The 24,492-nt window shown below is 60.2% G+C and overlaps 1 protein-coding gene across 3 annotated transcripts in view; it reads left to right on the top strand.

Moving 5' to 3' along the window:
* LOC141556625 (glutathione hydrolase 1 proenzyme-like) overlaps positions 1-24,492 on the top strand; it is a 44,749-nt gene extending 20,257 nt beyond the window's left edge. The window contains exons 2-15 of one of the 3 annotated variants that reach the window (XM_074291051.1): positions 7,068-7,145; positions 9,528-9,680; positions 9,893-10,060; positions 12,129-12,259; positions 12,365-12,451; positions 16,414-16,606; positions 16,876-17,033; positions 17,493-17,642; positions 17,930-18,066; positions 18,658-18,845; positions 19,649-19,776; positions 20,002-20,114; positions 21,285-21,398; positions 24,207-24,492. In XM_074291051.1, coding sequence (XP_074147152.1) covers positions 9,897-10,060; positions 12,129-12,259; positions 12,365-12,451; positions 16,414-16,606; positions 16,876-17,033; positions 17,493-17,642; positions 17,930-18,066; positions 18,658-18,845; positions 19,649-19,776; positions 20,002-20,114; positions 21,285-21,398; positions 24,207-24,353 — 1,710 coding nt within the window. In that variant the 5' untranslated portion in view covers positions 7,068-7,145; positions 9,528-9,680; positions 9,893-9,896 and the 3' untranslated portion in view covers positions 24,354-24,492. Of the gene's footprint in view, positions 1-7,067; positions 7,146-9,044; positions 9,161-9,527; positions 9,681-9,892; positions 10,061-12,128; positions 12,260-12,364; positions 12,452-16,413; positions 16,607-16,875; positions 17,034-17,492; positions 17,643-17,929; positions 18,067-18,657; positions 18,846-19,648; positions 19,777-20,001; positions 20,115-21,284; positions 21,399-24,206 lie in introns of those variants that run through there. The other 2 variants (XM_074291067.1, XM_074291059.1) reach the window with 2 other exon arrangements.

Consider the following 24,492-nt stretch of genomic DNA (forward strand, 5'->3'; position numbering starts at 1 on the left):
TGGAGGAGTGGGGCTCAGGCAGGGGATTAAGGGCTCACTGAGGGGCGTGGAGGTGGAGCCAGCAAGGGAGACGGGGCCCATTGAGTGAGGGGCTTGGGGGTGCTTAGTGGGGAGGCAGGAGCACCATGCAGACACAGAAGGCCTTGGGAGGAGTTGGGCTGCGGGGGGGGGGGGGTGACACAGGTCTGGGGGCCCCAACCTGGCGCCAGGGGGGAGCTGGCAGGCGGGCTTGGGCTGCCCAGCCAGTATAGGCATGGGCTCTGCTGGCTGCTCAGTCCTACAAGGCATGTTCCAAGGTTCTAATGAGGGGTAATTAGGGGCACTGGGATGCTGCCTGGCACGGCTCCCCTGCCCACAGGGGCTCCAGGGGAAGCGCGCCAGTGTACCCTCCCACCCTCACCCTGGCCCTCTTTGCTTCTGCAGACTCAGCACAAAGCGAGGCTCGGGCTGGGCCGAAAACAGATCTTCAGGGATCTCATCAGTGAATCCTCAGACCTGTCCTGGCCTGTCCTTGATCTCCAAGCAGTAGCCAGTGCTTCTCTCCTGCCTGGGCTTGGATGATCTGCTCCCTTCTGACTACTTCCCTCTTCTTTCTCTGCCCTTTCCTGCCCCTGCTTCTTGGCTGGATGGCTTCAGGTGCCGCTCCCCCTCCCAACTCTCCTGGCATTCCTTTGGTGACTTCATCAGTTCTCAGTACTTTAATCATCACCTCCACCAGGGTGCCACCCAGATCGTATCACAGCCTGGAGTTGACGTTGAGCCACAGAGTGTCCTTGCCCCCTTTCTCAGCTTCCTTGAAGCCTTGCCTGATAGGATCTCGTTTCAAATTCTGCCTGTCTGACCGTGGACAACATCCCCCCCACTCTTCAAGTATAAAGGGAGGAAGTCCTTTTGGTTCCCACTCCTAGACTGAGACCCTCCTCCTTGGATCCTGGGGATTCCCTGAATAGGGAGGGCATCCTCTAGGGGAAGTGCTCCATAGAAGGGAAACGCTCTCTCAACTTTTCCTGAGGGAGATTTTCACTGGGACCCATCCCTATTCCTTCATTCCCTTTGCTTTATAACTCCAGGGGAGGCATTTGGTGACTCTGGGCTTGGAGGGATGTGCAGTAGGGGGAAAGAAGGAGCTGGTTCTGTCTTTGGCTGTGGGAGAGACTCTGGGGGTCAGGTGAAGCCCTATGGGACCGGCCATGCGGCTCTCTTGGCCTCCTGTGCTCAGGGTAAGGCACGTGAGACAGCAGAAGCTGGAGCGGCTCAGGCTCCTTTCCCTCCCTACTTTATGTCCATGACAGTTCAGAGTTAGAGGACATGTAGGCAGAGAAGGCTTTTGGATAAGGTTCTGTTTTCCCACCCTCCCCAGGATGCCATGAAGCCAGCAAGCTGGGGAGTGGGGATGCAGAGACCACAGCCAGAGCCAGACTGGCCCCGGCCAATCTCTCCCTCTTTCCCTACATCTCTGCCTCCAGACCTGGCTGAGGAAGGAGTCTCTGCCAAGTGGCTTGTATGGTGGTGAGAGAGGTGTCAACACTGGGGGAGGCCCCAAATGGAGTCTAAGGCATGTAGGCAGGAGATAATGTTCTGGAGAAAGGAACGGCAGGAAAACCAGTTTGGTTGGAAGGAAGGTAGTGTGAAGGCTGAAAGAATATGTCTGGAGAGGTAGCCGGGGTTCCCGTGAGAAGGGACTTTAAATGATAAATCAGGAGTCTGCTTTAGTCCCAACAGGAAGGGGAGAGTCCCTGAAGCTTCTAGAGCTGCTGCATTTGAGCAAGGTCATCTTGAGAGCTGAATAAAAGATGCCCTGGAGTGGGGAAAGATGCCAGGCAGGTAGAAACACCCTCCCCAGCAGCTATTGTAATAGTCCAGGTGTGAAGTGATGAGGCTCTGTTCCAGGGTGGGGGCAAGATCATAGGGGAGAAGGTATTTCACCTGTATAGGTAAAATCTAAGATAGATGTTGAAGAGGTGAAATTAACCAGAAATTGTGCAAAAAGGAAAGAAAGAACTTGACCAAATATGTTGCTGAATTGAAATTGACCAGAGATGTTAGAGGAAATAAGATTGACCAGCGATGTTGCAGGAAATAAAATTGACCAGAAATGTTGCAGAAGTGACATTGACCAGAGATGTTGCAAGAAATAAAAACGACCAGAAATGTTGCAGAAGTGACATTGACCAGAGATGTTGCAAGAAATAAAATTGACCAGAAATGTTGCAGAAGTGAAATGATCAGAGATGTTGGAGGAAATAAAATTGACCAGAGATATTGCAAGAAATAAATTTGACCAGAAATATTACAGAGAAAGCAACAGACCTGGGTGAGAAAGAGTGAGAATTCCAGGCTGACTCCAGGGTTTGGGTTGAAGGGTGGTAAGGGAAAGTAGAAACGGGGAAATTTTTTTGAGTAGGGAAGGTTATGAGTTCTGTTTTGAACATATAGTTTGAAAGATCTATTCAGTTTGTGGCATCCAAGATAGAGCTTGCCATGCTCTGGCTGGAGAAAGCACTTAGAAGGCTATGAGATGTGACTGGGAAGATCTGAAGTCTTTAAAGGATTCCTATTTTGTAGCAGACCCAGGTGAGTTATGGGCTGAGCCAGGAGCCAGGGCAAAGGGACAGAGTTAAGTCAGCAGAGAGCTTCCTAACACAACTGGCTATCCCTGACATGGGGAAGGAGCTGCCTCTTCCTGGCACATTACAGTGTGATCTGGGGAGTGGGATTGGGCTCAGCAAAGGTTCCTCTTAGCTCTAGGGTTCAATGATCCATAGGTCTTAGCACTTCAGGGAATCTCAGAGTCTATTGTATCCAACTCCCTCCATTCTGGAGTAATAAGAGGGATCAAGTGGGAAGGAGGGGAGGGGCTTGGCCAGAGTGATATAGGCAGTAAAAAGTGATTATTTTTATACAGTTTTGTCAGATTTTTGTATTGATTCATCTCCATTCCTGCCTTCTGTCCATCACCTTCATCCTTTCTTGAGAGAGCTATCCCTTTAAAAGCAAAGAGTTAAAAAGTGAGGGAGAGAAAGATAGGTAGTAAAAAGAGCTGGTTTTTTTCTAGTGCTTTACACATAGCTCTTTGAACTTCTCAACAGCCCTAGGAGGTAGGAGCTATTGTTGATCCGAAACAAATTTAAGGTCAGAGTGTATGAGATGTCCAGGGAGGACCAGCCCTTCTGGTGGGAGAGAGGCTTCTGGGCCTTCTCAGGACTGCATGTCCATCTTGGGTGTCCCTCTGCTGCTCAGCTGCCACTTGTGGCTTCACCAAGCTGGAGCATGTGCAATGGCCACCCTCTGATGAACCATGTTGGCCCCCGGGCTAAATCAGGTTGAAGGGAACTGAGGGGTTTCAGGTCCGTCAGTGAGTGAGGGGGTATTTCCCTGGCAGAATGGGCAGATGAGAACGGTTTATTCGAAGTCACAAAGGTAGCTGAAGCAGGAGCTGGGGAGCGCTTGGAACTCGGTCCTCCTCTGTGTCTTGGACTTCCACCAGTCATCTTGACTCTGTCCTGCCATTGCACCTTGATGATTCTGGAAGAGTGAGGCTGCTGGCATTGTGCAGCTCTGCCGCAATTAAAGCCAATCCCCGGGCAAGTCAAGCTATCACCCTGTGATGTCATCGGTCTTCTTTGAGAAGGAAGGATGAACAACAATAGATGAGAAAACTAGTCCTGGGTTCAGCCGCCTGGTGAAATGTTTGCTCAAACATGAAGATCTTTGGGACTGTAGGGCCAGTGTCATGGTCACTGTGGTGCCCCCTGGCTGCGGCTCAGTAACATTTACCATCCAAGGCTGACGGTCTAATGTTCCTCAGCCGTGGCCCCGACCTCTGCCAAGGAAGAAGTTGGGCACGTTTCCGCTTCTCGGCTCAGCTTGCTCGGCAAGATCCCGTTTCCAGTTTTATGACATGGCTGACCCATTTTATTGCCTTTGTTCTGCTTTGGATCAGAGCCATTTTCCTAGATGTAGCCCCATTCCTAGTCCACTCTCAGGTGGGGGGCCAGGTGAAAAATAAGCCTCCAAATTATCCGTCCTGAGGGCCTGAGTTCAAATCCTCCCTCCCCCAAGGGTCAGCCTCGATGGCCTGTCAGCCCCTCCCAGTCTATCTTGCTGATATGTGTGGGTCTGTCATTGGCAGACCTTTTCCTTCTGGGATAAGGCATTACTTCTGTGGAGTTCGGGGACCAGGCAACTCAAAGTTCTGGGGTTATCCCTGGCTCCCTCCTCTGGGAGCTGGGCTGGAGGGTGTGGACTTTAGAGAGAGCCTGGCACAGGGGCAAGAAAGAGACTGAGAGGCCCCTTGGGAGCCTTCCAGGGCTCGGCCATTACTCGCCTCCTTTGGACCAGGAAGGGAAGTGTTGGTCAGCGTTTGCAGCCTCAGCTGCTCTAGATGAGGAGGAGAGCATTTAGTAAGCCCCTACTGCGTGCTAAGCACTATGCAGGCTGAGCACTTTACCCATGTGAGAGATGGGTCTGGGACGATCGGGACCTGAGGGCCTGCATCTTCTTCCTGGTCTTGCCGAGTGTCCCTGATCCTGGCTTGGGCTCAGGCATGCACTCAGTGCTGGGCGTTTTTATCAGGCTCCCCTGTCTGGATATCCGCACCAACTTTATTTTACCAATGGCTCCCCCAGTGGGCAAACTGCCCCTTGCAACAAAGAGAAAAATTTGGGGGAGGATAGAGGGATTTGGCAAAATCAGTGAATACTGGAGAGGAGGGGAGGGAGAGGAGGGAAGGGGAGGAGTGGAGGGAGAGGAAGAAAGAGGAGGGAAGGGGTTGGAATGGAGGGAGAGGAAGAAAGAGGAGGGAGAGGAGGGAGGGGGAGGAATGGAGAGAGGAAGAAAGAGGAGGAGAGGAGGGAAGGGGAAGAATGGAGGGAGAGGAGGGAAGGGGAGGAGTGGAGGGAGAGGAAGAAAGAGGAGGGAAGGGGTTGGAATGGAGGGAGAGGAAGAAAGAGGAGGGAGAGGAGGGAAGGGGAGGAATGGAGGGAGAGGAGGGAAGGGGAGGAATGGAGGGAGAGGAAGAAAGAGGAGGGAGAGGAGGGAAGGGGAGGAATGGAGGGAGAGGAGGGAAGGGGAGGAATGGAGGGAGAGGAAGAAAGAGGAGGGAGAGGAGGGAAGGGGAGGAATGGAGGGAGAGGAGGGAAGGGGAGGAATGGAGGGAGAGGAAGAAAGAGGAGGGAGAGGAGGGAAGAGGAGGAATGGAGAGAGAGGAGGGAAGGGGAGGAATGGAGGGAGAGGAAGAAAGAGGAGGAGAGGAGGGAAGAGGAGGAGTGGAGGGAGAGGAAGAAAGAGGAGAGGAGGAAGGGGAGGGAAGGGGAGGGGAGAAAGGGTCGAGGAGGGAAAGAGGAGGGAGGGGATTGGGGGGAGGGTGTTTGTCTTCCTTCAGACTCTGTCATTGGGCATCACTCTCGCCTCGTTGCCAATTGGACAGGCTGGAGGGGAGGCCTCCTGGGGGCGGGGATCTGGAGCCACTTTTTGTGCGCTAGCCTGCCCGGAGCTGCTCCCTTCTCGCCTTGACCCCATGAGCTCTTGGGGAGCAATCGGGATATTAGCTGCGTTCTCCCCGTCCCAAGTCGGCGCTGTTCTTTGTGAAAGTTCTCAGCGGGTGTAAAGCTTCCTCCCTCCTTTCTCAGCTGCTCTGATTTTATTTGGACCGGCTTTCCTCTCTCTCTGTGTCACGGAACCGATTTCTTCCGTCATCTCCAAGAGGTCAAGGGGCCGCTTGGCCGGTCTGGCTGTGGGCTAGGCGTCAGGGAGACGGACGTTCCAATCGGCCTCAGAGATTTGCTGGGTGACCTTGGGCATGTCTCTCCTGAATACATTCTTTCTCCATGGTTCTCATGTTATAGATGAGGAAACTGAGGCAAAGCCAGCTATTAAGTGGCTGAGATTGAATTTGAGCTCGAGCCCTCCTGACTCTGGGCTTGCTGTTCTTATCTCTCTGTGTCTCTGTCTCCTGTGTTTTCCTCTTTCTGTCCCTCTCTCTGTCTCCCATTTGGTTACAATCTCTTCCCTGGCTGGAATTAGGAAGACCATCTCCTGTGTTCTTATGGTTTTGTTTTAGAGGCTATCTTTTATTTATTTATTTTTTGTTAAAGTATTTACTTTTTCCCAATCCATGCAGATAGTTTTCTACATTCACTTTTGCAAAACCTCATGTCCCAATTTTTTTGTATCTCTGTCCTCTTCCTCTCCCCTCCCCCTCCAGCCCAAGGCAGCAAGTAATCTGATATAGGTAAAACATGTCCAGTTCCTCATATTTCCATGTTGGGATGCATGCTTTGCAAGAAAAGTCAGGTCCAAAAGGGAAAAACAAAAACCAAACAACGCGAGAAAGAACAAACAAACAAGCAAACTACCACTACAAAGGTGAAACTACCGGGCCTTCATCCATTCAGGCCCTCATATTGTGAAACTCCAAGGGGGATGTTCATGTGGCCTGAACCCTAAAAGAGAGCCGGGTTCTTTTAACACGGAGCAGCGACAAGAGACCGGATGTCCCTCGGGTCTGGCCCTGGCAGGGGTCACAGCCAGAGCATTCTCTGGGAACCTGAGTGGAGCTTCGGCCTTAGCTCCATTTCCCAGAGAAGGGATCTGAGCTCTCCCCTGATGTTAGCTGAGGCTGATGGGGACCTTTTAGATTCGGTGATGGCAGACCATGAGCATGAAGGGGGCTCCATCTCCTCTGTGGTCTCAGTAAAGGCTCCCTCTCCCTTTAGCTCCTCCCCTGGGTGAGTCTGAAGGCTGAGCAGGACACAGACCCCTTGGGGATGCTTCTGGACTGTGCGTTCAGGCCCCAGGAGGCTCAGCTCAGTCTCTACTGGGCCACATCCTGTGGAGACTTTCCCAGCTCCTGGGGTCCCCACCCCTCTCTTCTTCCCCCTTCCCCTCCCCTATGGGCCGGGCTCTGGGACAGCTAGGTTCAGTTTTCCCAAAGCTACCAGCTTCCTGCTCCGCAGGCCAGACCCAGATCCTCCATCGCCCCCTCCTCAAAGCCCTGCCCCCATTCCCCAGTGATGCTCTGAGTAGGGCCCCCACTGATGTTCCCTCTCACCCCTCCCTCTCCACAGACTACAACAGACCAGGGTCTCTCCCAGAGGACAGGGCCCCCTGGGAGGCCCCGGACCCACCTATTTCCCAAGGCCAGGGTAAGTGCCACTGTTGTTTCAGCTGGGCTGGGAGGCTGTGTGATCCTGAGCCAGTCACTGACCGGGACTGACCTCCATGCCCATCTCAAAGGGCTGTGCTCAAAGCCTGTGGGTGGGAAAGGGAAATGCCCTGCTGCACCCTCGGACCCCTTTTCTCTCCCCCTCCCCAGTTAGCGCTTTCTGGAATGTGGAGGATGTGTGTCTGCAGGGAGCCTCAGCTGTGCTCCTGGCCACATCTGGCGGGTGGGGGAAGGGCTGGTGGTCTGGAGTGGGGGTGGGGGGCTTACCCCCTGAGCAGGAAGCCGCAGCTGGATCCCAGGGCCAAAGCCAGAGCTGGAGCTGGGTGGAGGGAGGTCTCCGACTCTTCGGAAAAGGACCCTCCGAGCGGCATGTGCTCTGGGGAGTGGGGCCCTGGCGGGCGTGAGCCCGACTAACTGGGGGTGACAAGCACGGGCTTTGTGCGGTCCTTGAGCTGGAGGCAGAAGGGACCGATCACATCACACAAAGCGCACTAAGGAGGTTCCCTAAGGCAAAATAAAGGGGGGCCCGGCCTTCAGGAAGCCGATGCCCTACATGTATGACGTCTGTACAGGAACACGGGGGAGAGGTCGGTGGGGGAGCTCGAGCCCTCTTCTGAGCTGAGCTTGAAGGGAGCGGGATTCCTCGACGAGGGAGGGGACTCCGGGCAGGGGACCCCACGACCCCAAGGAGTCGCAGTGCGGCCAAAAGGCCAGATTAATGGGCCCCGGCAGGCGTGAGCCAGCTCACTGTAAGAGGCTCGGAAGGACTGGGAGGACCACCCTGAGACGTTTTGTGTTGTGTCTAAAGAAGTAACAGGGAGTCACCAGAATCTATTGCGAGGGGAGAGGCCCGGGCCAAAGAAGGAAAGGCCGAGGTCCTTCGTGGAGAATTGGAGTAAGAACTAGGACTCAAACCCTAGCCCAGTGCCCACATCCCAGTTCGGCGTGTTTCCCCACGCCGGACGGGGCTGCTCCAGGGTGGAGGGAGGTCCCGGCCCGAAGGCCTGACCAAGCCGCCTGGCCTGGGTCTTCCCTCCCCGCCGTGTCCCAAGGGTTCCCTCATGGAACCGATGGAACTCTCGGCCCCATTTGTCTCAGATGGACCCGAGCAGCTTCCCTCTTCCTGGGTACCTCCAACAATGGGGAGCTCATCCCCCAGAGGCAGCCGTGGTGGCCTCCTTAGGAAGCTCCTTCTGCCCTCTGGCCCCCTCCCCGCCTTGGCCACTCATGGTCCAGCACTGGGAGTCCCTTCTCCACAGGAGAGCCTCTCCAGGCCCGCCCCTTCGGCCTCCTGGCCCTTCCCCACTCTGGCCATCTCCAGCCATTCCTGCTCAGCCTTGCCTTCCCCACGGTGGGCCACGGCTGTCTTGCCATCGTTCTGCCGCCACGCCGTGCCGGGCACTCTATGCCACATGTTGCCGCGCCATGCCGCTGGCCAGTGGAAGGCTGGAAGGCTCCATCCCGAGGAGACTCCTCTGGGAGCCGAGTGGCTTTTCCCCATGGTGTGCCTAAGACTGGTGGACCACGGCCCTGCCTGTGGGCCTCCATGGGAGCCGGGAGCTTGGCTGGCTCCCGCTGCCCTGCTCCCTAGGGGCTCATAGAACCCCTCTTTGTTGGGAAAGGAAGGGCCGGGGCCTTCTGCTCAGGGAGTCACTCTCAGGGGTGTCTGGGCCCTCCATCCCCCCACGTCCCCTCCAGGCTATGAACAGAAAGGGAAGCGTGAGTCGGACAGGCAGAGTGGGCCGAGCAACGGGGCAGCCCGCTGGGGAGCCAGGGCAGGGTTCTGGGAGCTGAGGGGCGAGGAGGGAGGGACAGCCTGGACAAAGGTCAGGAGGCCAGAGATGGAGCGCTGGGTATGCGGAAGGTCAGTGGGACTCGTCTGGGCTTGAAATGCCCCAGAGAGGAGAGCTGGTCTTTTCCCAGGGGACCCGAGGCAGCCCCAGAGGATCTTCCAGTCCGTCTCCTGCTGCTTCCTTTCCAGCTCTCCCCCCACTGGTACAGTCGCCCTCAACCTTAATCTTGCCTCTTAGCCCGCCCCCAGCTCGAGGTCTGAGCCCCTGGAGCCGTCTGCCAGTTGGGCCCGCGGGCCGGCTTGGGGTGGCACGGTCTGAAGGGCAGCGCTGCCCCGGCAAGGATGGCTGAATGTGCACGACCCCTCACACCTGAAGGGGCAATGTCTGCTCACGGCGGGCTGCGGGAGCCGGGCAGTGGCCGCCGGGCAGTGGCCGGGCCATGCCAGGCTGCCGGGCGCTCTGGGTGCTGAGGAGGATGGCGCTGGCGGCTTAGGGGAGCTCGGGGGTCCCACTGCAGGCCTGGGGGCTCGGTCTCCCCAGCACAGCTGATCCCAAGTCTACCTTTGCAGGAGCGGGCACCTCAGCGAGCCTGGGATTCTGCCCTCGGGGGGCAAAGCAGGAGGTTCCCCGGGCTGAGTGGGGCCACAAAGGCAGCGGGAAGCTCCCAGCCCTGGGTGGCAGCGTGGACTGAATTCTCGGGACTGTCCGGGCCTCCGGAGCCAGTAAGTGCCCTCAAAGGTCGTGGCCGGCCAGCCAGGGGTCTCCAAGTCCCGAGCCCTGGCCCCACGGCCCCCGGAGTATCCCGAGAGCTCTCCCTGACCTGGGCCAACTCCCGAGGTCCCCACGCGGAGCCTGGTCTCTGCCCCCCGCTTCCCTCCCCCCGTCGGCTCCCTGGGCTTCCTCCCAGTCCCGGCCTCCCACCGTGTCTCCCCAGAACCATGAAGAAGAAGCTGGTGGTGGGGCTCATCATCCTGGTCACTCTGGTCATCGTTGCTCTGATCGTGGGGCTCAACCTGGGCCTGCAAGGCAAAGCAGCGCCTTCCCACGTGTACCGGAGGGCGGCCGTGGCCACCGACGCCGAGCGGTGCTCGGAGATCGGGAGGTGAGTGCGAGCGGTGCCCTCCCTGGTCCTGCTGCCAGGGCCGCTCCAGAGCCCGGGGCCTTCCCCGCCCCATCCCACCTGCCCTAGCAAAAGCCCCCAGACGCGGCCTTTCTGCTCTCTGGGCTGCCTCAGTTTTCTCCTTTGTGGAATGGGTCTACTCAATCCAGACTGAACTCCCTCTGGAAACCTCACTGCTGCCTCCCCACTCTAACCCAGCTCTAACCCCTTGTGGCTGCCGGGTCCTTGAAGCTGGTGCCGGGGCTCCTGAGGCCCAGGGGCCAGAGCTGTGCCGGCTCTCTGCTCTCCACTGAGCCCCGAAATCTTGCTGCTGGGCTTGGGGCTGGCCAGAGCATTGCCTGTCTCCCCCCCATCCCTGCTCTGCCCCCCACTCTACCTCCCCCTGCCCTGTCTGCCGGCCCTTCCCCTCCACCCCCTCAGTCTGGCCATCCCATCCTGACCCCGCTGACGCTGCCTTGGGTCCCCCCGTGGGGGCACCTCTTCAGCTGAACCAGCCTCTTCCCACTGGCCCAGGCCTTGGCCCCGGAGTCCAGCCGGCCTGTCCGACCCCTTCTCGCGGGGGAGGGAAGGCAGGGGAGTCCGGGGGCCCCGGGGGGCCTGCATCCATCCTTGCCCTCTGGCCCCCGGGTCGCTTTGGAGACTGCTCCGCTGCCCTTGGGTGACTTGGAAGGTGACCTCAGAGAACTCCGGCCTCCCTGGGGCCTTCTCAGGAATCTGTTGGCCAGATCTGAACGGCCCTCTCCCCCCCCTTGTTCTTGCTGCCCCCCTTGTTCTTGCTGCCCCCCCTTGTTCTTGCTGTTCCCCCCTTGTTCTTGCTGCCCCCCTTGTTCTTGCTGCCCCCCCTTTTTCTTGCTGCCCCCCTTGTTCTTGCTGTTCCCCCCTTGTTCTTGCTGCCCCCCTTGTTCTTGCTGTTCCCCCCTTGTTCTTGCTGTTCCCCCCTTGTTCTTGCTGTTCCCCCCTTGTTCTTGCTGCCCCCCTTGTTCTTGCTGTCCCCCTTGTTCTTGCTGTTCCCCCCTTGTTCTTGCTGTTCCCCCCTTGTTCTTGCTGTTCCCCCCTTGTTCTTGCTGTTCCCCCCTTGTTCTTGCTGTTCCCCCCTTGTTATTGCTGACCCCCCCTTGTTCTTGCTGCCCTCCAGCAGCACAGACATGTGGCAGAGGCCGGGTGGGCGGGGCCTGCTTCCTCTGAAGCCCCTGGGGAGCCCTGTGCGAGCTCTCTCCCTGGGGGGGGGCGCCTCCTCACTGAACTGCCCTCAGCCACTGCGGGCGCCCCGTTCTGTTCCCGCAGAACCCCCCTGCACTGAGAAGGACCCTGAGGGGTCTCCAGCCCCGGGGACCCCCTGCTCTGGCTAGGGTTCTCCCGGCTTTGCTTCCACCCGCAAACCCTGCAGGGCTTCCCTGGGCTTCTCATCCCTTCAGCCCCTCCCCAGCCCCACGCACCCTTTTGCCCAGCCAGAGCCAAGTCCCCCCTCCCCCTTCGGAGTGTGGGGGCTCACTTTCCCGCCCTGGCGCTGTGCCGGGTTCTGGAAACCCGCGGCGGCTTTGAGGCTGCCGTCCCCGCACCCAGAGCCCCGCGCCCCGCCTCAGGAGCACACGGGCTGGGGGCCCCTCAAGCCTCCGCCACCCTGGCAGCGCTCTGGGGAGGCCCGGCTGAGGTGGCGGGGCCCCTCTCGTGCCCCTGAGCGCCACGTGGGCCTCCTCCCAGCAGCCCCCGGGCCTCAGCCTGGGACTCGGGCACTGGGCCAGTCAAGTGGAGTCCGCCCTGGGCTGGTCTGGCTCATTGGGCCCGAGGGAGCCGGAGGGCCTGAGGGGGTGGCCCATCTTGAATCCTGGGGCTTGAGCCGGCCTTTGTCCTGCGCCTTGGCCTCTGGACGTGGGCCCAGGACTCCTGCTCGGGCCTTGGAGCCCCTGGAGTGTGTGGCTGGGACGCCCCCCCTCCGCCCCCCAGGGCCATCGTGTCTCTGCTCTCCCGGCCTCGCTGCCAGTCTCCTGTGTCCCCCGGGGGGTGGGCCAGCGGGCGGCCGGGCTCTGAGGGGCTCCTGTGGGCTGCGCAGGGACGCACTGCGGGACGGCGGCTCGGCGGTGGACGCGGCCATCGCGGCTCTCCTCTGCATGGGCCTCATGAACGCTCACAGCATGGGCATCGGCGGGGGCCTCTTCTTCACCATCTACAATAGCAGCACTGGTGAGTGATGGGAGCGGGGCGGGGCGCCCTGCTTAACAAGGGGGGAAACTGAGGCACGGGAGGAGTCCGCCTGAAGGGCTAACCTTCTCCGCCCTGGCTTTCCAGAGAAAGTTGAAATCATCAACGCCAGAGAGGTGGCTCCCCTCCTGTCCTTTCCCCATATGTTCAATACCTCGGAGCAGTCCGAGAAAGGTGAGTGGGCCCTGGGCGCCCTCGGCACGGGGAGGGAGGATTCAGAAGTGGGGGTGGGGAACCCTCCCTTAGGCTTAGGGATGCCTGTGCTGCCATCATGAGGGGACACACGTGTGCACAGCGCTCACACGCACAGCAGTGCACCACACGCATGCACAAACATGCATGCTCACGCAAACCTACTCCCACCAAATGTAGGTGCACCCAGCTGTGCACGCACGCGCGTGCACACAGTGCTCACAGCGGGACCTTTCAGCTCTCAGGATGGTCTTCACGGCCCCCTTCGGCGTTTCCTCCCTCCCCCCCCCCCCTGGGTGCCCCTTCCACATAACATGTATACCCGTGCACACGCATGCACACCCCTGTGCTCACAGCGGGACCTTTCAGCTCTCAGGATGGTCTTCACGGCCCCCTTCGGCGTTTCCTCCCTCCCCCCCCCCCGGGTGCCCCTTCCACATAACATGTATACCCGTGCACACGCATGCACACCCCTGTGCTCACAGCGGGACCTTTCAGCTCTCAGGATCGTCTTCCCGGCCCCCTTCGGCGTTTCCTCCCTCCCCCCCCCCCTGGGTGCCCCTTCCACATAACATGTATACCCGTGCACACACATGCACACCCCTGTGCTCACAGCGGGACCTTTCAGCTCTCAGGATCGTCTTCACGGCCCCCTTCGGCGTTTCCTCCCCTCCCCCCCCCCGTGCCCCTTCCACATAACATGTATACCCGTGCACACACTCTGCACACCCCTGTGCTCACAGCGGGACCTTTCAGCTCTCAGGATCGCCTTCACGGCCCCCTTCGGCGTTTCCTCCCCTCCCCCCCCCCCCCCGTGCCCCTTCCACATAACATGTATACCCGTGCACACACTCTGCACACCCCTGTGCTCACAGCGGGACCTTTCAGCTCTCAGGATCGTCTTCGCGGCCCCCTTCGGCGTTTCCTCCCCTCCCCCCTCTGGGTGCCCCTTCCACATAACATGTATACCCGTGCACACACATGCACACAGTGCTCACAGCGGGACCTTTCAGCTCTCAGGATCGTCTTCCCGGCCCCCTTCGGCGTTTCCTCCCTCCCCCGCTGGGTGCCCCTTCCCAGCCTCGGGGAGAAGACCTTCATTGTACAAAGAAGGAAACAATGAAAAAGAGCAAAGAAGCAGATTGGCCAGAAGGGCCCCCATGCCCATCACTTACAGTCAGCTCAGTTCAAACCAGGGAGCATGTATTAAGTGCCTGCTGTGTATGTTCTGGGCACTGTGCTAGGCACAGAGGACACAGGGAAAGTGAAGGCAGATCTGTCCCCATGTAAGGGTCAGGAAGGGCTCCCCTTCCCCTCCCCTCCCTGCTCCCCCCAGAGCAGCCCTTAAGGACCCAGCTACAAAGATGTGTCCCGGGCTTCCGAGGCTTCGGGATGTGGAGTGGGAGGGATTTCCCAGGGGGGATTGGGGCTTCCTGTAACGGAAAGCCCCTGGGTGGGGGAGGGGAGAAGAGAGATTTCCTCTAAGAGACCTTTACCTTGTTTGTAAGGGGACCTCTGGAGGACTCATTCTGGTGAAGCCTAGGAAGCCCCTCCCCCATCGTGTTTCTAAATGTATCTAGAATCCGGAGTACAAAGTAACTGACAAAAGTGAGGATTAAGGTTCCCACCCGCCCTCCCTGGGGATACAAAGACTCTCACGGGAGGCACAAAGTAGCTTTCTGAGCCGCTGCAGAGAAGAGAGCCTGCCCTGGGGGGACTGGGAGGCAAAGAGAAAAAAGGGTTCCAGCCTGGGAGGGCCTTGGCACACACGGATCTGGGACAAGGGACCCGCTATTAGACGTCCGGTTCCGAACTCGGCCTTTCCGGGGGCACAGTAGGTGCTTGTGGGGGAACGCACCTCCAGGTTTAGGGGAAGTGTTTCCGAGCTACCGCTTTTGTCTGCCATCTTCTCCCGTGACTTTGCCAGGAGCTCCTCGGATTTACTGGCTGATTGGTGGGGGGGAGGGGGCACACACTGGTAGGGGCCGTAAGCAGGAGTCGTTCGAATGGCTCCTCCAGGATCACCTTCAGACCCTGTGAGTGGAATGCCCTAGGAAGGGCGGGCCAAGAAGGGGCTCCCTACAGGGAATATTACATTCCCTTCTCCACTTGGTCGGAGGTCAGGGACAGACACATCCTTAGGGTAATAATAGTAATAGCTAGCATTTGATCAAATATCTCATTTGGTCTTTATGAAGTAAGTGCTATTATTGTCATTCTACAGATAAAGAAACTGAGGCAGACAGATTAAGTAATTTACAAAAGATCACACAGATGGTGAGTGTCTGAAACTGAATTTGGACTCAGGTCCAGGGTTCTAGTGTTCTAGCCGCCAGGCCACCTGCCCAACTGATCCCTTGCAATTTCATGCTGACCATAGCCACACCCGGATGGAGGGGTTCTTCCATCAGGGAGCTATGAAGTTGTTCCAGGCATTTTGGGGGGAGGGCAGGAGCAGAAGGGGCATCAGGAAAGGCCACGGATGGAGGCTGACATGGAGCAGGCTTGAAAGAAGCAGGGGTCTTCATGAGGCAGAGAAGGGGCAAGAGCATCCCAGGGATGGGACACAGCCAGAGTAGAAGGGTGGAGAAGGGCCAGGAGCCTCGAATGTCAGCAACAATAACAGGGCCAGGGTCACTAATGGAACCGTGTGGGATGCACCTGAAAAGGTGGGGAGGAGAAGGATTACAGAGATGCCAGCCAGGATTTTGTATCTGGCCCTGAGGGCAGAGGGAGCCCCAGGAGTGGATCGAGGGGGGGTGATGGGGTCAGCCCTGTGCTCTAGGAAAATCCTTTGGGTGTCTGGAGGTCGGACTGGGGGGGGGGGGGGACTTGAGGTGGGCAGAGCCTTCAGCAACTATTTTTATAGTGGACATGAGGATTGAGGGTCTGAGCCTGGGGGTTACAGAGCTTTGACCATGGTGCTCTCTGCCCCTGCTCAGGGGCTCCATTACCTCCAGGATGAACCAGGTCTGAAGCCAGGCCTGCCACTGCCTTTTCAGTTCTCTTTGGTGTGTTGGCCCTCCCAGCCTGCTCTTGAGCCCAGATATTTTTCCTGGCTGAGTCCCCTGCCCAGAATGTGCTCACTCCCTCTCCCCCTTCTCCCCCTCCCTCCTCCTCTCCCTTCTCCTTCCTCCTCCCTCTTCTTCTTCCCCTTCCCTCTTCCTCCTCCCCTTCCCTCCTCCTCTCTCTTCTCCCTTCTCCCTCCCTCTGTCTCTGTCTTTCTCTCTCTCTCTCTTCTCTTTTCTGTCTCTTTTCTCTTTCTCTCTCTGTGTTTCTGTCTCTGTCCCTCCCCTCATCTTCCCCTCGAAGCTTCCCTGGCTTCTTTCAAATCCCAGTTTAAATCCCACCTCCCACAAGAGCTTTTTCCTGGGCCTCCCCTCGGAGGCCACCCTCAATCCGCAGGGACTGTAGCTTATTTGCCAGGGTTTGCATGTTTCCCACAGGGTGGCTGGCATGCAGTAGGTGCCTAATAAATGCTTGTTGCCTCGGTTTGACTGGGAGGATGGGGGAAGGGTGGTGCCCTGGGCAGTTAAAGGGAAGTTCAGAAGCTGGAAGGTCTTGGGAAGGAGAGGAGTTTGGCTTTGGACAGTTCCAGATATCTGAGGTGCCGATTGGGAGAAGTTCGGTCAGTCCTTGGAGGGTGATGGGGAAGTAAAGTCAGAGGATGGGGACCGATGGGAAGGCCTGGAGGCGAGTTGCACAGGAGGAGGAGGAGGAGCAGCAGGAGGAGGAGGAGGAGGAGGATCTGGAGGAGCAGGCCCGGAGGGAGGGAGCCAGGAGGATCCGGAGGAGAGGCTGGCCTCCCAGGACTTACCCCCAGGCCTGCCAGGCTCTGGACTCAGGGCCCGGCACCCTGTGGGTTCATTTCCGGCCGCAGTGGGGCAGTAGTGCCGGTCTCTGGGCGGGGGCTCTCTGACCGGCTCTGTGCCCCCGTCCCGCAGGAGGCCTGTCTGTGGCCGTCCCCGGGGAGATCCGAGGCTACGAGCTGGCCCACCGGCGGCACGGCAGGTTGCCTTGGTCCCGGCTGTTCCAGCCCAGCATCCGCCTGGCCCGGGAGGGCTTCCCGGTGGGCCAGGCCCTGGCCCGAGCCCTGGTCAAGCAGCAGAAGACCATCGAGAACAGCTCGGAGCTCTGGTAAGCCGGGCCTGGCGCTCTGAGGGCCGGATAACCTCTCGGGAGAAGCGCCCCCCGCCGGGTCTGCGCTGGGACTCCGGGGTTTCGGGCCCCGCTGGACGGGCAGCCCCGCTCTTGTCCCGGAGGAGCTTCAGGATCCCAGCCATGGCCCTGCTGCCCCCCAGGCCCCCTCCCTTCAGTCTCAGGCCTGGGCCCCGGCCTTGCCGACACGCCTAGGGTGGCCGACGGCCCCCTCAGGAGGTAATGAGACCTTCCCCCCCCCCCCCCAGCGAGGTGTTCTGCCGGAACGGGAAGATCCTGCAGCGGGGGGAGACCGTGCGGATGACCCGGCTGGCAGACACTTACGAGCAGCTGGCCCGCGAGGGCCCGGACGCCTTCTACACCGGGAGCCTGGCCCAGCAGATCGTCCAGGACGTCCAGAGGGCAGGTGGGGCAGGCAGGAGCTGGCAGCGAGCCTTGGGCTTCCTGGCCTCCGTGCCAGAGGCCCGAGGGACACGGGAGGGGGGCCTCCTTCCCCTGCCGTGTGAGAGCAAGTCGCCCCCCATCCCGTGCCCCAGGGGGCTGCCCCAGGAGGAAGGGCCAAGAATAGTGGAGGCAGCCAAGGGAGGTCTCTCTGGGGGGAGGCTGGTCTCTAAGCATTTGTTAGGAACTTTAGTGGCAAAGTTGCCCCATCCCAGCTCCGTTCTGGTGCCGAGATCTCCTCTTGGACAAATCCTTAGCCTCTGCCGGACGGGGAGCTCACCACCTTCCACAAGCAGCTGGTTGCTAAGAAGAAAAAGGGGACCCCTTGGGGGGTGACCCCAGCACATTCACCTCCTGCAGGCTGAGTGCTGGCGATTCACAGCGGTAGGCACAAATGGAGACGAGAGCTCTCTGTTCCTCACAGGGGGCATCCTGACGATGGAGGACCTGCGCGACTACCAGGCTGAGCTGATCGAGAACCCTCTGAACTTCAGCCTGGGGGACTACGTGGTCTACACCCCCAGTGCGCCCCTGAGCGGCCCCGTGCTCAGCCTCATCCTGAACATCCTCAAGGGTGAGCTCCACGCACGCCCCAGAGCGGTCCCTGTCCGGCCTGGCCCGCAGTAGGGCTGCAGGTCCCATAGTAGGGCTGCAGGTCCCATGCGCCCAGGGAGAGGAGGCCATGCTAGCCACGTTCCTGGCTGGGGCCTTCACCCCCAGCTGCTCTTAGCCTCCCCTCTGCTTCTGGGCTGAGGCTCCTGTTCCTTGGGCTGGGGCTCCCCCTTCCTCGGGTGCCTTGTTGGGGAGGGGGCCCCTGGAGCAGCCTCTTAGCTGGGCTGACCTCACTTCTGTCTGAGTCAGGGTACAACTTCTCAGAGGCCAGTGTGGGCACGCGGGAGCAAAAGGGCCTCACCTACCACCGCATCGTGGAGGCCTTTCGCTTCGCTTACGCCAAGAGGACGCTGCTGGGGGACCCTAAGTTTGTGGATGTGTCTGGGGTGAGCTGTGAGGGCCCCCCCAGACACCCCGGGGCTCTGGGCTGTGGGGATGTATCCAGAGCTCCTACCCTGAGGGAGTGTGGCCTAGGCCAAGGCCTGGAGGTGGCTCCCTCATGTGGTTAACAGAGTTCCCGGCCTCTGGCTGACACTGGGGGCTCCCCGGCCTCTGGCTGACACTGGGGGGTCCCCGGTCTCTGGCTGACACTGGGGGCTCCCCGGCCTCTGGCTGACACTGGGGGCTCCCCGGCCTCTGGCTGACACTGGGGGCTCCCCGGCCTCTGGCTGACACTGGGGGGTCCCCGGCCTCTGGCTGACACTGGGGGGTCCCCGGCCTCTGGCTGACACTGGGGGGTCCCCGGCCTCTGGCTGACACTGGGGGCTCCCCGGCCTCTGGCTGACACTGGGGGCTCCCCGGCCTCTGGCTGACACTGGGGGCTCCCCGGCCTCTGGCTGACACTGGGGGCTCCCCATCCTCTGGATGACACTGGGGGGTCCCCGGCCTCTGGATGACACTGGGGGCTCCCCGGCCTTCGGTGGATGGATGGCGGCTCCCGAGCCTTCCCGCTCCTCACCCCAGGGCTGCCCCGGCAGGTGATCCAGAACATGACTTCCGAGTACTTCGCTGCCGAGCTGCGGGCCCGGATCACCGACAACCAGACCCACGAGTACAAGTTCTACGAGCCCGAGTACTTCACCCCCAGCGACGGGGGCACGTCGCACCTGTCTGTGGTGGCCGAGGACGGCTCCGCCGTGTCCGCCACCAGCACCATCAATCTGTAGTAGGCACTGGGGCACCCCGGGGAGGGCGGGATGGGGCCCCGGATCTTCTCTGGGAGTCTGGGCTGGGCTCAGGAAGGGGCCCCCAGAGCGAGGCCTTGGGGGGCAGAGGAAGGGGCCCCCAGAGCGAGGCCTTGGGGGGCAGAGGAAGGGACCCCAGGGCGAGGCCTTGGGGGGCAGAGGAAGGGGCCCCAGGGCGGGGCCCTTGGGGGGCAGAGGAAGGGGCCCCCAGAGCGAGGCCTTGGGGGGCAGAGAACGGGGCCCCAGGGCGGGGCCCTTGGGGGGCAGAGGAAGGGGCCCCCAGAGCGAGGCCTTGGGGGGCAGAGGAAGGGGCCCCAGGACGGGGCCCTTGGGGGGCAGAGGAAGGGGCCCCCAGAGCAAGGCCTTGGGGGGCAGAGGAAGGGGCCCCAGGGCGGGGCCCTTGGGGGGCAGAGGAAGGGACCCCAGGGCGAGGCCTTGGGGGGCAGAGGAAGGGGCCCCCAGAGCGAGGCCTTGGGGGGCAGAGGAAGGGGCCCCCAGAGCGAGGCCTTGGGGGGCAGAGGAAGGGGCCCCAGGACGGGGCCCTTGGGGGGCAGAGGAAGGGGCCCCAGGATGGGGCCCTTGGGGGGCAGAGGAAGGGACCCCAGGGCGAGGCCTTGGGGGGCAGAGGAAGGGGCCCCAGGGCGGGGCCCTTGGGGGGCAGAGGAAGGGGCCCCCAGAGCGAGGCCTTGGGGGGCAGAGGAAGGGGCCCCAGGGCGGGGCCCTTGGGGGGGCCTGGGCCGGGCCAGTTCCCCAGCTGCCTCTCTGTCCCCTGCTGCTTTTGAAGCTTCGGCTCCAAGATCCTATCCAGGAGCAGCGGCATCGTGCTCAATGACGAGATGGACGACTTCAGCTCCCCCAACATCATCAATCAGTTTGGGGTCCCCCCCTCGCCAGCCAACTTCATTGCGCCAGGTGCCCTTCGGGGTGGGGGTGGGGAGGCGGCCGGAACCGCCTGAGGGGTCTGGGAGGGACTGGGGTGGAAGGGTGGGGGGGAGAGGAAGTGACTTGTCCTGAGTCTATGTGTGTGTGTGAGGCCCCTGTGGGGGGGCACAGGTGTCTGTATGGGGGGGCACATGTGCACAGGACATACCGGGGGGGCCGCAGCCCGGTGACCCGCACCGCGTCTGCGCCCCGCAGGCAAGCAGCCCCTTTCGTCCATGTGCCCCACGATCGTGCTGGGCAAGGACAAGAAGGTCCGCATGGTGGTCGGCGCGTCCGGGGGCACCCAGATCACCACGGCCACGGCCCTGGTAGGCAGCCCCGGGAGCGGGCGAGGGGGGTGGGGGCCCTCGCGGGGCCCGGCACACGGGCTCCACCAAAGGCCAGAAGCCCCTCGGCGGGGCCGGCCGCCTCCGCCCGCACCCGTGGGGTGGCCCGCGTGCCCTGGGGAAGGCTGAGGGACACATGGGAGAGGGCGCTGCGAGATGGATCGCCAGGATCTCCCCGCGGGGGAGCCATGGGAAAGTTTTGGCAGAGGAGGAATCTGGAAGTAGATACTGGAGGGAGGGAGGGCAGGAGATGGAGCTCAGGCCCCAGGAAGCCCCGTGATGCCCTCCCCGTGCCCGCACTCGTGTCCTGGGGCCCCTGGCCCTGCTCTGCAGGAGGAGGCGGGGGGGGGGGGGGCATCCAGGCGGGCGGCCCGGAGCTCTTGGGTGAGGAGGCCCTGCCCTGCCCGGCCATCTTTCCCTCAATGCCTTGGAGAGCCCGGAAGGCAGCTGGCTCCTGTGGGGATGCCCCGGGGTGGGGGCGGGCTCCAGAGAGATGGCACTGAACAAACCCAGAAAGAGGCTCATCTCCCTGGGGCCCCTGGGATTGCGGGCGGTCAGCTAGTCTGAAGGAGCTGGGCCAGCAGAGGGGGCTGCCGGGGCCTGGGGAAGCAGGAGGCCGGAGTCCAGCCCCTAGATCTGGGGCCGCTCTGGGCCGGGCTCTGCCAGATTGCCAAGGGGAAGGAGAGTGAGAAAGCCTTAAAGCGGCATCCATTCCTTGTTTGAATGGAGAGCTCGTAACCTCCCAAGAGGCTCGGCCTCTGGTCAGGGCTGATGGCTGGGAGGTTCTCCCTCCATCGGCCTCCGTCTTTGGTCCTGGTGACGCCCTCTGGACTACATAGAATTCGCTTCTGGGGAGCAGCCCTTAGGGCCCCTCACCAGCCTGGCTACCCTCCTGCCCTTCCTAAGATGGGGGCTCGGAACTGCTCCCAGACCTCCAGGAAAGGGCAGAGGAGAACATGTCTCCCTGAGGCTGGAAGCGGGGCGCTGGCTGGAAGCGGGGCTCTGGCTGGAAGCGGGGCGCTGGCTGGAAGCGGGGCGCTGGCTGGAAGCGGGGCCCTATCTATGAGCTGGCACTTGGTAGGCAGCAGCAGCTGGCCCGGGATCACTGGGGCATGGAGGCCGGTCCTGAGGCGATTCTCCCTCCCTCCCCAGGCAATCATCAATCACCTCTGGTTCGGCTATGACGTGAAGAGGGCCGTGGAGGAGCCCCGGCTTCACAACCAGCTCCTCCCAAACACCACGACCCTGGAGGAGCAGTTGGAAAAGGTGCGTGACGGAGGGGGCCTTCAGGGGCAGGAGGGGGTGCCCAAGTCCAGCCAGACCCCCAAAGGCCCTCATGTGCCATTATCCCCAAAGCAGGAGGGGCTACAGATAGCCAGGCAGACGGACAAGAGAGAGGCAAACATACAGAGAGACCGGCAGAAAGATGGTCAGACAGGCAGACGGACAGACAGTCAGGCAGGCAGACAGACGGACAGGCAGACGGACAGACAGGCAGGCAGGCAGACAGACAAGAGAGAGGCAAACATACAGAGAGACCGGCAGAAAGATGGTCAGACAGGCGGACAGACAGACAGGCAGGCAGACAGACGGACAGACAGGCAGGCAGGCAGACAGACAAGAGAGAGGCAAACATACAGAGAGATCGACAGCAATATGGTCAGACAGGCAGATGGACAGACAGGCAGACAGATGGTCAGACAGGCAGACAAACAAGAGAGAGGCAAACATACAGAGAGACTGGCAGAAAGATGGTCAGACAGGCAGACGGACAGACAGTCAGGCAGGCAGACAGACGGACAGGCAGACGGACAGACAGGCAGGCAGGCAGACAGACAAGAGAGAGGCAAACATACAGAGAGACCGGCAGAAAGATGGTCAGACAGGCAGACGGACAGACAGTCAGGCAGGCAGACAGACGGACAGGCAGACGGACAGACAGGCAGGCAGGCAGACAGACAAGAGAGAGGCAAACATACAGAGAGACCGGCAGAAAGATGGTCAGACAGGCGGACAGACAGACAGGCAGGCAGACAGACGGACAGACAGGCAGGCAGGCAGACAGACAAGAGAGAGGCAAACATACAGAGAGATCGACAGCAATATGGTCAGACAGGCAGATGGACAGACAGGCAGACAGATGGTCAGACAGGCAGACAAACAAGAGAGAGGCAAACATACAGAGAGACCGGCAGAAAGATGGTCAGACAGGCAGACGGACAGACAGTCAGGCAGGCAGACAGATGGACAGGCAGACGGACAGACAGGCAGGCAGGCAGACAGACAAGAGAGAGGCAAACATACAGAGAGACCGGCAGAAAGATGGTCAGACAGGCGGACAGACAGACAGGCAGGCAGACAGACGGACAGACAGGCAGGCAGGCAGGCAGACAGACAAGAGAGAGGCAAACATACAGAGAGATCGACAGCAATATGGTCAGACAGGCAGATGGTCAGACAGGCAGACAAACAAGAGAGAGGCAAACATACAGAGAGACCGGCAGAAAGATGGTCAGACAGGCGGACAGACAGATGGTCAGACAGGCAGGCAGAAAGATGGTCAGACAGGCAGACAGACAAGAGAGAGGCAAACATACAGAGAGACTGGCAGAAAGATGGTCAGACAGGCAGACGGACAGACAGTCAGGCAGGCAGACAGACGGACAGGCAGACGGACAGACAGGCAGGCAGGCAGACAGACAAGAGAGAGGCAAACATACAGAGAGACCGGCAGAAAGATGGTCAGACAGGCGGACAGACAGACAGGCAGGCAGGGACAGACGGACAGACAGATGGACAGACAGGCAGGCAGGCAGACAGACAAGAGAGAGGCAAACATACAGAGAGATCGACAGCAATATGGTCAGACAGGCAGATGGTCAGACAGGCAGACAAACAAGAGAGAGGCAAACATACAGAGAGACCGGCAGAAAGATGGTCAGACAGGCAGACGGACAGACAGTCAGGCAGGCAGACAGACGGACAGGCAGACGGACAGACAGGCAGACAGACAAGAGAGAGGCAAACATACAGAGAGACCGGCAGAAAGATGGTCAGACAGGCGGACAGACAGACAGGCAGGCAGACAGACGGACAGACAGACGGACAGACAGGCAGGCAGGCAGGCAGACAGACAAGAGAGAGGCAAACATACAGAGAGATCGACAGCAATATGGTCAGACAGGCAGATGGTCAGACAGGCAGACAAACAAGAGAGAGGCAAACATACAGAGAGACCGGCAGAAAGATGGTCAGACAGGCAGACGGACAGACAGTCAGGCAGGCAGACAGACGGACAGGCAGACGGACAGACAGGCAGACAGACAAGAGAGAGGCAAACATACAGAGAGACCGGCAGAAAGATGGTCAGACAGGCAGACGGACAGGCAGACGGACAGACAAGAGAGAGGCAAACATACAGAGAGACCGGCAGAAAGATGGTCAGACAGGCAGACGGACAGACAGGCAGACAGACAAGAGAGAGGCAAACATACAGAGAGACCGGCAGAAAGATGGTCAGACAGGCAGACGGACAGGCAGACGGACAGACAAGAGAGAGGCAAACATACAGAGAGACCGGCAGAAAGATGGTCAGACAGGCAGACGGACAGGCATACGGACAGACAAGAGAGAGGCAAACATACAGAGAGACCGGCAGAAAGATGGTCAGACAGGCAGACGGACAGGCATACGGACAGACAAGAGAGAGGCAAACATACAGAGAGACCGGCAGAAAGATGGTCAGACAGGCAGACGGACAGACAGGCAGACAGACAGACAAGAGAGAGGCAAACATACAGAGAGACCGGCAGAAAGATGGTCAGACAGGCAGACAGACAAGAGAGAGGCAAACAGAGAGACCGGCAGAAAGATGGTCAGACAGGCGGACAGACAGACAGGCAGATGGTCGGACAGGCAGACAGAAGAGAGGTCAGACAAGCTGGCAGGCAGAGAGAGCTGGGAGCCTGGGACAGAGCTTCTCCCCTCTCTCCCCGCTCCCCCCCACCATGCTCCCTGTGGGGGGTGGGGAGGGGCCGCAATGCTCCAGGCTCAAGCTGCGCTTCCTTGTTCCAGGCTGTGGGAGCAGAGCTCAGAGCCCGGAACCATCACACCAAGACCACCGAGGACTTCATCGCCGTGGTTCAGGCGGTCGCCAGCTCCCCGGACGGCTGGGCCGCCGCCTCGGACTCCCGCAAGGGCGGCGTGCCCGCTGGTTACTGACGGAGCCCGAGCCTGGCTGGCACCCTGGGACTCAGAGACAATGAGGACTGGCTGTGGGGGATGAGGGGCAGGGCAGGCTCCTCCCGGTTCTGTGTCTGCAACTCGCTGCTGATTCAGGCAATAAATGAGCTGGACCCAT

The sequence above is a fragment of the Sminthopsis crassicaudata genome, chromosome 1, assembly GCF_048593235.1.
Source record: "Sminthopsis crassicaudata isolate SCR6 chromosome 1, ASM4859323v1, whole genome shotgun sequence".
Classification (NCBI taxonomy): Eukaryota; Metazoa; Chordata; class Mammalia; order Dasyuromorphia; family Dasyuridae; genus Sminthopsis; species Sminthopsis crassicaudata.